This window comes from Mycteria americana, chromosome 1, assembly GCF_035582795.1.
Source record: "Mycteria americana isolate JAX WOST 10 ecotype Jacksonville Zoo and Gardens chromosome 1, USCA_MyAme_1.0, whole genome shotgun sequence".
NCBI lineage: Eukaryota > Metazoa > Chordata > Aves > Ciconiiformes > Ciconiidae > Mycteria > Mycteria americana.
The window spans coordinates 74,743,563-74,758,209 of NC_134365.1; the positions used below are offsets into that span (position 1 = coordinate 74,743,563).

The 14,647-nt window shown below is 40.8% G+C and overlaps 1 protein-coding gene across 43 annotated transcripts in view; it reads left to right on the top strand.

The window, feature by feature from the left end:
• Nucleotides 1-14,647, top strand: part of SOX5 (SRY-box transcription factor 5) — a 723,931-nt gene that overhangs the window by 569,046 nt on the left and 140,238 nt on the right. For all 43 annotated transcript variants that reach the window (XM_075506020.1, XM_075506208.1, XM_075506234.1 and 40 more), the window contains 2 exons: nucleotides 3,570-3,742; nucleotides 6,250-6,318. In XM_075506020.1, coding sequence (XP_075362135.1) covers nucleotides 3,570-3,742; nucleotides 6,250-6,318 — 242 coding nt within the window. The remainder of the gene's footprint in view (nucleotides 1-3,569; nucleotides 3,743-6,249; nucleotides 6,319-14,647) is intronic.

The window sequence follows — 14,647 nt, forward strand, 5'->3', positions numbered from 1 at the left end:
GAAATTATAGAAAAGGTGTGCTAGGTAATGAGGGTAACATAAAAAATACCAAACTTAACCTAAATACAAACACTTTATGATCCAGACAGTCTGATTCAAGTACTTATCTCCTTTTTAATTTTCACACTTTTATAAGCCACCAGTTATCTGCGAGAAACCTCAAAATTATCTGTGATTCATTGTCAGTGGGGCATATATAGACGTGTGGGTAAGGCAAGGGGAAAACTACCCCAGCACTCACTGTCACCCAGTAGACCCACACATCTGATCTCTCTTGCCTCTGGTTTTGTGCAGGTCACTTGAGAGTATGGCTATCTGAGTACTTATTTTGCAAGGAATGGTACCTTAAAGAATTGAAATTGTAATTATTACTGAAGTTATTGGAAGGATGGGCTAATCACATGAAAATAAAGTACCTACTAAGCCATGTTTTCCAGAAAGTATTCTCCAACAAAAGATTTTTTTTAAAAGTTGACAGTGATAAATTCTCCTTTTCGGTTTATTAGCAAACTGAAATTGCCCAAGAAGTATAATGCAAGAAGGCTGCCTTTTGTCAGACTACTTCCACTCCAGTTTTATAAGCCAAAGGAATTATGCATTGTAGTTACAAAGTTAGTACATAAAGCACCCCCTTTGGGCATCTCAAAGTTTCTTTAAAAACTGAGCAATAAGGAAGAGACTGAGTTTGGTGGATTTGTCCCCAGCTGCATGGCCGCCGTGTGTCTGCAACTCTGGCATCTGCACTGGCACATGTTGCCTTGACCGCTTGCTCGTAGTTCATCCAGACTTTCCTCTCATTCCTGCAATTCAAATAAAGCTGTTGTTTTGCCGGGGAAGAAGTTTTTTTGCTCCTCTCTAGGTAAATCAGAGTAAAGAAGAAACTGCAGTAGGTGAATGGCCCCGCGGTTGTGCAGTTGTTTCGTGTTGCAGTCAGGGCGGTGGCACATGGAGCGTGCTGCTCTCTCTTGGGAAGTGCAGCCTGAGCTTTGCAGCACAGGGCTGGATATCAACATTTCTTTTTCTGCCGCTGTCGGTAACTAACTCTGTGACCCCTCTGTCTGTCAGTTTACACATATGGAAGCATTTTTCCACCTTTCAAAGGTGTGGTGGGGATTAATTTAACTTTACAAAGTGCTTTTTGATTCCCAACTGAAAGCTACTGTAGGAGCTCAAAATACACTGATGAACCAGTACTGGCTGAAGATCTTTGATGTGTGTCAGTGTATTTGTCAAACAGTTTATTTGACAGTGATTTCTTTTTGCTTACCCTAACTTTAGGACTAAGCCAATCCTGTGTATTCCTTCTCTCTCTAAGTGCTTCTCCCTCTCTCTCTTTCACACACCCACCCCTCAGTAAAAGTTTGGAATAAAATGTCTGCTGAATAAATAAATAAATAAACAAAATATTTAGTTTTCAGATGTTTCAGTGTGCTCAGTGTGTTACACTGCCAGTATCAGTATACTGATAGTCTTCATTAGATGAGCATTACAGTAAACCGACGTGCTAGCTGCAGACAGGACAAGGAAGGGGCTGCCTTCTAGAATAATTCTTCTATGCCGCTTGGAAACACTGCACCCTTTTTCCTAGGGAAAACCAAATGAAGGATGGAAGAGTGGCAAGAGAAATTTCTGATTAATTGTATGGCCAGGTGGCAAATGCATTACCTGTAGCAGTTCTCTGTCTCCAATGTTTGAAATAAAAATCATAAATTCAAAGTGTTTTCTTCAGCATTGTTAGTATTTTAGCACTGGCTTCCATTCTTTCTCACAGCTTTTAACAGAACAGGTTTAAAGTCGTATCGTTTCTGTTTTGGTGTGTTTCCCTAGTTTCCAGCTTGTACCATAGTTTTTTTGGAGACTATATCTGAGAATGTTCTGCTGTAGTTCTTTGTTATATGATGAGAATATTTTCACATAAATCTCTAGCATCTTAATAAAAAGTTAATTGTTACATTTCCATTATATGAAAATGTTGATTCTTTGTGTTTTCCCACTTGTATATGGCTGTGTACAAATGCATTTAAGGGCTTGGACTTGGCTGATGTAGCAAATGGGATGCTGCTTGGGAGCGCAAGGTTGAAATTAAGTGAATGTAAATTTAACTAACTGTCGAGCAAAGAGCCCTAACAGTGACACCTCTAAGGCCGTGGTACAATCTTCCAAAGAAAGCAGTAGATGATTCACCATTTCAGACATTTCAATCCGATCTAGAAAGCTGTAGTAAATATATTGTAGGGAACATTCCTGCACTGGCAGGGGGGGTAGACTAAATGAGCTATTACCAGTAGCTCTTTTCCATGTCTGACTGATAGTTGGCTAGGAACATGTTTAGTATAGTTGCCAATTTTTCTTCTTTTTTTTTTTTTCACTTGGAGAGCACTGGTGACATTGGCAGAAGAACGCTTCCTGTATTTGAGAAAGGTTTGTGTGGCAGGGTTGTCCCAAAAGCAAGCTATTTTCAGAGGAGGCATAGACACCAAAAGTCTTAATCCTTTCCTAAAGCTTTTTTGAGAAAGGGTTTCATAGGATCTGACTCATGTGAGAGGGTGTGGTAGTATTGGAGATATCTGTGGATTAGCTGCTACACATACTTTGTGGTCTTTTAAATTCAAAGTTGAATGATACTGGATATACTAATAGCGCCATTTTTTGTTTTAGTGTATGATTCATAGCGTTTGATTTTTCCTGGAATTTTTTCTTCCCTTCCCTTATAACCACTGTCCTTCTGGGTAGAAGGAGAATTTTTACCAAATGATTATGAGAGCGAAGTAGTCAGTTCCTCTGTCTGTGTCTGCTGAATTCTCCTATAAAAAACATCTAATGACAGTACAAATGAGAGAGACGGTGAGTTGCGTTTAACTCAGTTTTTCTGATGCGTTTATGCAAGACTTTTTCCTTTAAAAATACTCATCAGTGGCAGCAACAGCGATAGTAGTTATTGACAATTTAAATACTATATAATTTCATCCTAATCAGGGCAGCTGTAGATGATATAACAGGTAGCATCCTGACAGCTGCTGTGCGCTGTGCTAGTAACAGTGCGAAAGCTGGGCGTGGGGAGCCAGAGAGGTATCCAGCACCCAGGAGGCTTCTCTGCTTCCCCTTGATTATAGGGGGATGTTAGTACACACCTTACAGTTTCTGCAAGTGTCAAAGCATTGATGTGTCTTTGTCATAAATTTCTGACAAAAATGTAGTCATCTTTCAAAACTGGAAGTGTTGATTTTGATCCCCACAAAATGTAAACAATGTTTAAAATTGGAAACTCTTTAAAACAGGCAGTATTTTTCCCCCTATTAATCTGATAATAAAAAGGCAACGGAAAATAGGTGAAAGAGCCAGGAAACATTGAAGAGGGACACCAGATCAAAAGCCTGTGTACAGAACTATCCTTCATGGCTCATTTTCCTGTAGAGGGACAGGTCTTAATGTGCAGTATATTGCAATATGCTGCTGCTCTTTGGTTCTACTAAAACTTTGCTTACAGCAAAGCTGCGAAATAAAAACCTGGCTAGCTCTAAATTTCCTCTCTTCTCTTCACCTTTTTTTTTTCACCATATGATGCCCAGGGACTCCAGAAAGCCTCGCTGAGAAAGAAAGGCAGCTCATGGGTATGATCAATCAGCTGACCAGTTTGCGAGAACAGCTGCTAGCAGCTCATGATGAACAGAAGAAACTGGCTGCATCACAGATCGAGAAACAACGCCAACAAATGGAGCTGGCTAAGCAGCAACAAGAACAGGTGAGTGATTATTATAGTGGCTTTCAGCTTAAATAATTTTCTAGGAGGACTTTCCAGTAGCTTATCTTTTAGGGTTGATACTTCTCAAGTTTGCTCCCCACCCGGAATTTTTTTCCATTTGTTTTCTTAGGTGAAGAAGTTTAAACAAAAAATTGGAAGAATGCTTTAATTTGCAATATATAAAATAGTGCTCTTTGTCTTTTAAAGATACACCTTCCAGTTTAGAGATATTCTCTTCCAATAGTGTTTTTTCTAAAAATAAGTGTAAATAAGCACACAAATTCAGACCTCCTGAATAATCTTCCCATGCTGCTTGAATTGAGTGATGCTGAATAGGTATAAAAGGAACAAAATGCAGCATTTGGATTGTAATATGACAAATGAAAGGGTTGATTTTGCCAACTGTGCAAAAAAGTGGGGGAGAAGAATATAAAGTCAGTGAACAAGTGTGACTTTTTTTCTTCTGCACTTGAGAAGCTTGATTTTCAGCTCTTGCAAATATGCCCTCCACTGAAAATGCAAACATGTTTTCAGACGTGAACAGTTCCAACATGCACACATGGACACATGATATTTTATACAAGAACACAACTTTTCTAAGATATTTGCACGGTGCAAGTTTTGACAGAAATGGATGTCCATTTTTGTACCTGAACATGAGCAGAGAATACTTAGGCATCTGGTTAAAAATTTTGTCAGGAGTCCATCCTGATACCTCTTATGTGAAAGCGTTTTGCTCTGCCTGACCATTTATTTCAGCTTGTAATGAACTTTGTCATAGAATTGCAGCCCTGTGAATTTAATGAAACTCACAAAACTCTTTGAAATCTGTCATAGTTGTCATACTTCAATGTTTGTATTGTACCAAGAAGGTCTTAAGATTGTAAACCACTGCTGACATCTTCGGACATTTTAGCCTTGGTTTTCCCTATTTTTGATTATTTAAAAACCTTATCTTAAATACTGTGTATTTTGGCCTCACACCTGAAATACCACATAGAGAGAACAGGAGAAGTGACTTATCTATTAAACTAGAGAATTTGTATCACACTGTTGTTTGCATGGAGAAGGTAGATGAAGGTGTGAAGGTGGAATTGGCAAGATTCTTCCACGAGGAGACATCCTGCAGGAGCTATTTCCTTTGCCCTGTCTTTCAAAGTCGCTATTGCTACAGGATGGCCGAACAGTCTGAAAGTGAAAAAGAGAACGGAGAGAATGGAAAAAGGCAGTAAGAAATCCTGCAGGATTATTATTAGGATAACAAGGATTTATTTTAATTTAAGAAATTGTGTATAACTCTGTGTTACATAGAAATTAAAATAACCAAACTTTCAAAAAAACATATTGATAAAAATTATTCCGGTTGCTTAAAGAGAGGCTCTAGAAAGAAAACATTTAATCTTTTAGATGTGGAGTTAACTATGAATGAGTGTTTCTTATGCTAATAGTTTAATAATAGAAATGAAAGAAAATACCTAAGGGGAAGAATGCACAAAATTCCTCCCAGGAAGTGTGTCTAAGTTCCCATCTGACCCTGAGATGTGTACACATACCACAGGGGAAGAGCAATACTCCTTCTAATGTTTGTACTGCTGTGCTAGCTATTCATGAGAGCAGAGCTTTTGTGATGACTCAAATGAAAGTTTTTCAAGTTTGCTTTTTAAGTTTGAGATACATAATGGTTTATCTCCATCAGTCCTCTGAGAACTCTAATTTGGTTCCGTTACTGTCTGCTTTTTCCTTCTCTGTGTGTAAAATGTGTCTACAGTAAGGTTCCCAATCATTTAGTCAGTGGAGAGGGAGGATGGAAGTCCTTATGGAAAACACACATGACTTTAAGAGGAGACTTACAACTACTCCATCAGCTTCTGTAAATCAGTTTCAGTGTTGAGCTGTGTAGCCTTGCACTGCCCCCTTAGTTCCTTTCAGCTGATACGCACGTTGCAGAGTCAGTGGTTTTACCAAACCCAGTTCCAGTCTCTTTGTGTCTGTTTCTGCATCAAGGAAATACGCACACTAATACCTTCCTCACGGGTGTCAGATTTCCTTTTTTTGGAATTTTTGCATAGGTGGTGCCAAACATAAAAAGAATATTACTGTCCATCCTACTTTTTTGCCTTTCCTGCCTTCTCCTACTATTTTCCAGCTTCCCTGCCAGTATTGTTCTTCCTCCAGCAAGTTGGAGCAAATGAGTGCTCGCTTTTTGGGGATTTTTAGCAGTGCCATTTCAGATAATGAGAGAGGAGAGATTTTTGCATCAGTCCTCCTCTTAATATCCAGCACAGCATTTTCCGTAAGGTTCCCTTTCACACTAGTATTAGCTATAAATTCCTCGTGAACGTGAGCCCTTTGCTTCAGTGGCAGTCCAGGCTGCTGCCACCCACCCTTGAAGGTTTCTTAGCTTAATAGAGCAGTTTAAAGAACCAAGCAGGGTGGAGGTTTCCTATGTACCAACTCCAGGAATGATGATAAGTATCTCACGTTTCTTCTGTGCAATTTCTCCACAGATTGCAAGACAACAGCAGCAGCTCCTGCAGCAGCAACACAAAATTAACCTTCTTCAGCAACAGATCCAGGTCAGAGACTGCGTCTCCACCCATGCCCCTGTTACCTCTCTTCTCTCCTTTCTGTTTCCACATGCTTTCCCTCAGCCATTATTGTCATAGTTTCTTTAAGAATCTCTGCAGATGGCTTACATCTTATTTATGGAAACACATGAGGATGTTACCTGTCATTAAGCAAAAAAGGTCAGTTTCTAGAAGGCCTTGTATGATTAACTCTGCTCCTATAGGATCAGGAAGCAGATGTGAGAGGAGCTGGTCATGTGAGCAAGGGTTTGCAGGACCAAGTCCTCTTTCAGCCGTAGATCAGGGGTGGTAAAAATGTTGCCAGAAAGAGTTGTATTGCAATGGATCTCCTACAGCTCTGGTTTTGAGGTTTTGCGGAAGTTCTCTGCAGTGATTGGTAATCGATGTCCCTCCTTCCCTCTGCCCTGGGTGTTGAAAGTCCGGAAATTTTCAATACTTTGTGTGAGGTATTGTCCCAATGAGAAACTGGTCAAACGGTTGGTTAGATTCAGGAGAGCAACTGTGTAGGTCCTAGGTATCTACAGGTTTACTCCTAGTAGCAGAAAAAAGTTATTAACCCAGCATAACCAGTAGACTTTATTTAACCTCTTTTTTCCTTAAAGTATTCAGAAGTTTCTTTTCATGCCATTGACTGTATTTAGTTACTTTTCTTCCATGTGTATATATGTATGCCTCTGTTTCCGGAATAATGCAAATCAGCGTGCCCATGAAGGTTTTCAGAGAATAACAAAGGAGGGGTTTGACATTTTACAGGTATCTAGCATAATGGTAAAATCTCTGTCTGTTTAAGTATGCATTTACATATAGAGAATTGCAAGTCACTGTGGAAGTGGATGCTATGTTCTGTTTGTTCAGTAACAACAGGATTTTCCTTCCAAAGCTTCTCATTAATATTTCAGAATTAGTTCCCTAAAATTATGGGCCATATCTGTAACTGGTCTAAGAAAACTTAATTCCAGTAAAATCAGAGGAGTCGTATGGCTTCACACGAGAAGAAAAACTGGCTCTATCATTTCAGAGGATTTTCTGTCAGTATCGAGACTCATGTAACTATGGAAAACTTCTGGGGAAGGTCCACCCCTCTGTTATATGGCAACTTATATACAAGATGGGCCTTGCTGAAAATAGTTTTGAGATTGGTAAGGCCTGGCTTGGCCTTGACCTCTGTATTTTTTTTTTTCTTCTTTAAATTTCTGTGTGGGAGGGATTTTTCTTTATTGCTGTATCTTTAATAAGACTTAAAAGGAAAAACAATAGTAGAACCTCTACAATAGCAAGGAAAGGATTTACATTTTTAGAATTTAGCTATGGCAGAGAGAGAGGAAGTTGTTTTATAAGCAGCGAACAAAAATAAATTGAAATAACATAATTTGACCCCAACCCTTTTAAGTTTTAGGGCCTTGCAGATAAGAATGAAGTATGTCGTTTTTAGGGTAGTGGAGAACACTGATTATTGATAATGAGATATAGAGCCTTTCATCTCTTGATCCCTGGTCCAAGTTTGACCTAAGTCAGCTAGCTACCATCTGATACAAGCTGCAAGCCTAAGAAATGATTTGGAGGCCTGTCTCAAGGGATTTTGGATGAAATATTGACCCTGCCAAGGTCAGAATTTCACCTCCAGGGTCCACTTCACACAAACCCCATCAGATTTGGGGCACCCTCCTTTTGGACGGTCACATGATAAAGGTCAAGAATTGAACAGGCAGAGGGACAATACTGTCCTCTCATTCCCACAGAGATAATCTATTTGTAGTGAAGTTTTGATTATACTGCCTGCCTCTTGACAGTTCCGCGGTCTGTATGATCGTGTAGTCTCACAAACCCTGGTTGCAGCCCAATTACTGTGAAGTCACTGATGGGGAAAAACATGTAAAAATAAAAAAAGCCTTATTGACAGTGAATACGAAGCAAAACATTTCTTCTCAGTTACATGCTTAGTTGACTGTTGTCAGAGAACAGAAACAATTCCTGAAGAAATCTGCCTTTGTATATAAATGGAGACAACGAAGTCACCCTAACATGCCCATGTTTAAAACGGTCTGTGAGTTTGCAATCAGGTTATGGTAGGTGGAACAAAACTGTGACATGAATGTAGCTGTGAGTTCAGCTTTTCTGACCTTGCCCTAATTAATCTAACAGGCTTCTGTCACATTGGCCCGGAGTTTTTAAATAGCATTAGATTTATTGACAGGGAAATATTCCTACAAAGTCTGGATAACTATTTGACTTACGTGCAATTGAATGATTAGGCTGCAGTTATGAACACAACCTATTTATGACAAAGGATTCGTTTTACTTGAGCCAATTTTTTCTAAGCTTGTAAGAGTTGCCATAATTCCAGATAAATTATTACACAGAAAAAAGCTATTGAAATATTGTATTGAAAACATAATACCCTAAGGTTAAAAAAAAAGCACTACCTGACTGACCCCATGATTTATGACTCCTTTCTCTAAGTGCGCTAACTTGGAAACAGTTCCCTCTCTCCATACCCCAGCATACAATCACCAGTACGCACACCATACATAAGCAGGGAGATACTGCAACGTGTCTCTCCTCCTTAGGGGACTGCAAATGCTGAGTGTAACTACGGCTCAATTAAACTAGCCACTTCTGTGATGCTGAAGAAAGATGCGTTAGCTACTTGAGCTTAGAAAAATGTGCCTGGCACGTGAGTCTCTAATTGACATTATGTCTTTTTCAAGTCCATCTCTTCTGAATTAACTGGAAGGCGGTTTCACTAATGCAGAAGACAGACAGCTTATCTTCATATAGAGAGTTAAGTAAAGAAATAATGCTAAACTGGAGAAAAGGTGCAGATTAGATTAAACTTAAGAATCCGTACAACCTCAAAATGCCAATATACGATCTGTACAGGATTTTGTGTTTTGGCAAACAGTTATAATATTTTTTTTTCTGCTTTTCAGGGTGTTCTAGACCTAATTTGTGAAGAGGTTTGAGTTTCTCTGAATAATTAACTAAACCTCCCCCCATCTTACTTTGTGCCACTTTGGAATGCATCCTCCCATGCACACTGCTTTCTGTTTTATTTAATCTTTGTGTGCATGTGTATGGAAAAGGTTTTAGCTTTAACAATTTCTGCCTGCTGAGTATTCAGGGTCTTCCTTGCACACTTCAGTCTTGCTAAGTTACCAGAAATGAAACTGGAATGCGTGTGCTGTCCTGTTAACTCTTGTGCATCAACAGCCGCAAACATCTCAGATTGTGTTTCAGAACAGCTCCGAAGTGATCTGCAGCTGTAGAACAGGCTGAGGAAAGAGCATGCAGACACCAAGTATGGCTCAGCAAGTTTTTGAACCAAATCTAGTTTTGTCCTTCAGGGCCTCAGGGGAACTCTCACTGCCACCTCCCCGTATTCTTTTGTGCAGCCACAATCCACTTCCTGGCGTCCTTGCTCTAGAACATGGTAAAGTCTGGGGCTCTGTCGCTGTCCCATTAGGTGGGCAGAGAGTGACAGAAACTTGAAGGCTAGATGCTCCTTCTTCATGATGCTGAGCTAGTCCCCAGGACAGGCAATGAGCGTGCGTGGTGCTGTGCCTTGAGGGGTGCCTCTGAGATGCAAAGTTTTGTGGGGTGGTACAGTTTACATTTTCCACTTGCTCAGAGAAAAAGTCTAGCCCAGGTTGACAATCGAATAGTTTGCTTTGAAGCTCAGTGACGAGTGTCACTTTAATTGAACTATATTTAAAATGAAATATGGTTGTTAAAATTCATAAAGCAATTCATATTCAGTAGGGCACTGTTGATAAAATAGGTCAACCTTGCAGCCTAAATTGTGATAAAACTGATGCTGCTAATCTCACAATTTTGTAGAAAGCCTGACAATGTTTTATGTTTTTCCCTCAAGCCCCAGCTCTTGGAGTCATGTGATGACAAAAATGCCAGCTTTCATTTCTTCAAAATGTAAACTTCCAGCTCTCATATTTCCAGGCAAAATCTGAAACCATGAGCACGACAAGTTCCAAAATTAGAAGGCAAACAAAACGGAGGCCAAATGTTGTTTTTTAAACTGTTCTGATTTTTAGTCAAAATTTTTTTTGGAGAGCCCAGCTCAAGATCTTGGAACACTTCAGGTTGCCAATAATGTAAAACTAAGATCTCAAAGCAGCAAGAAGCAACAGCGCTGCTTTACGATGTCTCTAACATTTGGGACACAGTTTTGTTTGACTTTTTAGTTTAATACTGCCAGTACTTGGTTACTAATTTGTATTCATTTCTGGGTGACGTACTTAGCCCAAGAACTGAGCGCTATCTGAAACCTGAGAGCAATTCCTGCCAGACAGCAACCATTTGATGACTCTGTGTGTTTTAATAGAGGGTTTTCTTTTTCCTTCAGAGCTAGAGACTTGTCAGCAGATGTTCTAACAGGACTTCTGTTCGGACCTCTGAAGGACGAGAGGATCCTGACTAGATTCTGGTGCAAAGCTAGAAAGCCGCGCCTCTAGCCCACTCCGCCTGCCAGGCGGGATGTGACTTCTGGCCAGATGTTGGAGGCAGCTCCGGAGCCTGGTGGCACCTGGCAGGCATCCTAGGAGGCCCTGCTCCCAGGTGAAAAGCTTACCGTGGCCTCGATGGCCTCAAGCTTTGCAGACCCTTAGCAGCTTGTCTGGCAGGGAGTGTGGGCACCCTGGCCCTCCAGATGCCGTGCCCCTTTGGGTTGCAGGCTTCCTGGCTTTTCTGAATCCCTCAGCTGCCCTGGGTGTCCTCCCGGCTCAAAATAAGGCTTTCCTTTGTGAGTCTGGATCCAGATTTCCGTCCTTCCCACCCGCTGTCAGCTGGCTGTGTCCCTTTCCCCATGAGTTGTGTTGGTAGATGGCGAGGCCTGGCTGCGCTAGTATGTTTCCAAATCAGAATATTCCCATTCTCATTAAGTTCTGAGTTTTAAGGTGTTGTTCCAATTTGGAACGTAATAAAATCTTGAGCACTTGGAATTTCCTGCAGGATGGTTAGTCCCTTTTGTAGCCAGATCTATTTTTCAAAATCTAGCTGTATATTTTGGGGAGGAAAGAAGGATTTGGTTTCTGAGTTACACAGAAGTTCAGAAAAATATTTCTTAAGCTTAACATGCAAAGTTTTGAAATGACACAGTTGTTATTGTCAAAACTTTCCAAGCACCAAGAGGCTCTGGGTTGATTCCAGCGTTCCAAAACACTGGTAAAGAAACCCGCTTCCAGAGTGCTTTAGATATCATAATTTACCCACACAGTTATCTATGGTGATAATTTTTGTTGTTGTTGTTTAGATTTGTTGTTGCTTTTGAACTCCTCAGGTGAGCAATCGTCTGTTATCCAGAACTGGCTGAATGATGTTCAGGCCTGTTTGTGTTCTCTTTGTTTGAGAAAACATTGAGATTTTGATTGGCCTATTTCAGACGAAGCTTAGTTGTAAAAAGTACCAATTTCTCTTTCTTGTTGTGAGAAGACACTGACCGTTTGACTGTACATAAAGAAATGTAAGATTTGTTCCCTGCCCCAACAAGTTTGCACTCTAAATTATACTTCCAGCACAGCTCACCTTTTCATTTTCTGTCTCCTGCTGGAAAGCAAACCCCAAGCAAACTGTGAGCTGAATACTTGGAGTACTTTGTGCCTCTGATAAAGGAGGGTAGAGATCCTTACCCTTAATCCTTGCCCTGTTGGTATCTCAGTGCAACCATAAGGACTTGTGAAATTTCTTTCCTGGTCCCCAGCTTCTTCTATGGCTGTAACCCAGAGTTCTCTAGGAGGCTTTAAAGGGCTGTGGATGATGAATCCTTCACTCGAGATACAAAAATGAACAACCTCTATACCAGTGCTCGGTTACAGATTTAGTAATGTCTGTTGCTTCTGTATTACCATTTTCCCTGGGAATTCTGCTTTTCTAAGAAGTCAGTGACAGCAGAGTAGTGCTTCGTGGTGCTACGACCCCTTTGCAAGCCGTTGCACAGCAGAACAGTATTAGTTCTTCCGTAATTAGAGTCCTCTTTGCATATCAGAGAGAGGTGAGGACAAAAGGTTTCCTTGGTAGACAATAAAGCTGTTGAAGTGAGGGCCTGATCCAACTCCCACTGAACATAGTGAAAAGGCTCTTATTCATATTAGTGGGAGTTTAATGAGACCTTTCTTCAGTAGGAAACTGTGAGAAAGTATCTTCCTTCTCACTCTGCAGAATGTTTTCTGAACAGGCTCTGTCCACTGAGACGGTTTGTTTTTTGTTTTGTTTTTTGCCAGTGTGGATATGACAAGCTGTGACTGCACAGTCAAACCGAACAGGCTCGTAGATTGGGGACATTTTGTCCAAATTCATCATGTGTCAGGAGCAGCTGTTTTCCTGCGACTTATAAACATGGGCATGCTGGATTCAGTGAGACAGGCCCAAGAAGGAGTCACGCTGCAGCCTTTCCCATGACTTTGCAACCTCTTCCCAAACAACTGAGGTTGCCGGCAAAGAGGCTAAACAATTGTTTCTCACAAAAGCTCTGCAGCTGATGTCCTATCAGTTATCAGAATAACTCGCCTGTCCCTCGAGCAGGAAAAAGCCCCTGGGAAATTAATTATTCAACAAAACAACCCAAAAAAACCACACCAAAAAAAAAAAAAGAAAAAAAGACAAGGTTGGGGGTGGAAATAGGAAAAGGGAGGAGTGAAAAGAAAAATCTAGGCTAGCAGTCAGAATGAGCTAATGGCTTGCTGGCCTCTCAAGTTCTGCAAATAATGTGTGTGTTTGGCTGAAGGATATGATGCCTGTACTTCAGAGTAACCTATGGGCCTTCACTTCCTTCCATTACCGTAAAAGTTAAGTTACGTAAAAAATCGCAGGGGTGTTCATCTACACTTATTTCTGTGCAGAGCAACATTTTGCACCGATGTACCACGTTTTTACTTCCAAAGATTTCCTGTACAGCAAGCATCTACAGATAATTCTGTCTCAGGCCTTTCCTATACTCTCATACAATCCAAATTTGCTGACTGGTGTAGTTGCACCAGTACAGACAAGGAGAATCTGCTTGGGGTTTGTACAACTTGAATTTATTGAGATTGCAAGGGCATGTTTTCATCAGATAAATCAGCTTTTTTTCCTATGCTGAGCTACATGATTGCAACAGCACTTGCTGATAATGAAGCTTTCTCCAGTGTTACCAGTCCAAATGTTCTAAAATTATGAGATTGTTTTGAACTTCGTGACTTTTTTCTTGCAATTTTAGCATCTTTTCTTAATTTCCTTTTTGTTACTGAGCTTTCAGTGTTCCCATTTTCCAGTTCTCTCACACAATCACAAGGGAGGGCCAGAAACTTATTTTTATTAAAAAAAACAAAACAGAACCCTGAAACACCCAATCTAATCCAGCAGCTAGGACTTTAAGAAGAATGGCAGCAGTCAAATACAGTCATTGCAGCTGGCAGCATTGTACTCCAAGGCCTAATCTTGGTCCCTCTCCCCTCAGCAAGCGTTTTCTCAGAGACCTCTCTTCCCAGGGCCCCGTCTTTCTTTTTGTTTTCAGATCCCCTCTGCAATTTCAGCATCTCTCTGAGGCACCCCACAACTTTTACCACTTCCTTCCACTTCCAGATCCCTGACATTGCGGTACCGAGCAATCATCTTTACGCAGCTGCCCACCCTTTCCCGCATCAACTCCTCCTTTCTGCCAGCCCTCCTTTTTCTTTTCCCTCCTTGTAATTATTTCCACAGTCTTTTTAATGGTGTCGGTCGGCGTTTTATTGGCTGTAGAGCACACATATGTCATGTTGTGAATGTTTGTGTTCAAAATGCGTGGGGCGGTGTACCTGTGTGCAGGTGAGCTATGTTCACGTTTGTGTACCCGTGCAGGTATTTACACAGCAAGCAGCAGAGGTACAGGAGCAGAAAGTACCACGGTAGTTTGTATAAGTGGCTTGGGAAGTTGAACATGAACTCTTTATGGCTGTGATCCTGTCTGTATGGAGTGTGTGCAGTCATGAGCACTTTTGTTGTGCAGCCAAAAAAGGCTGCTACTGCTGCCTCTGCAGTAAGGTAAAGCAGGAGATAACAATAAATTTTTTACTGCTGGCTGGCGGAGGTGTTTAGGATGTGTTTTCTTTATATCTTCATCCGCCCCTAATTGAAGATGCTTTAAAATTGAATGACTAGCAGTCAAAACGTGTTTGCTTCAAGCTGAGAAGAAAAATGCTGGTGTCTCTGCTTCCAAACTGATTGCGCTTTGTACACAACTGACAGCCACAGTCACTTTGAGTGACTGATAAGTGGGAAGCTTTGCCACTTATCAAGGAATGCACGCTGAAAAGAAAGGACTGGAGCCGTTCAGATGCTTTGGCAT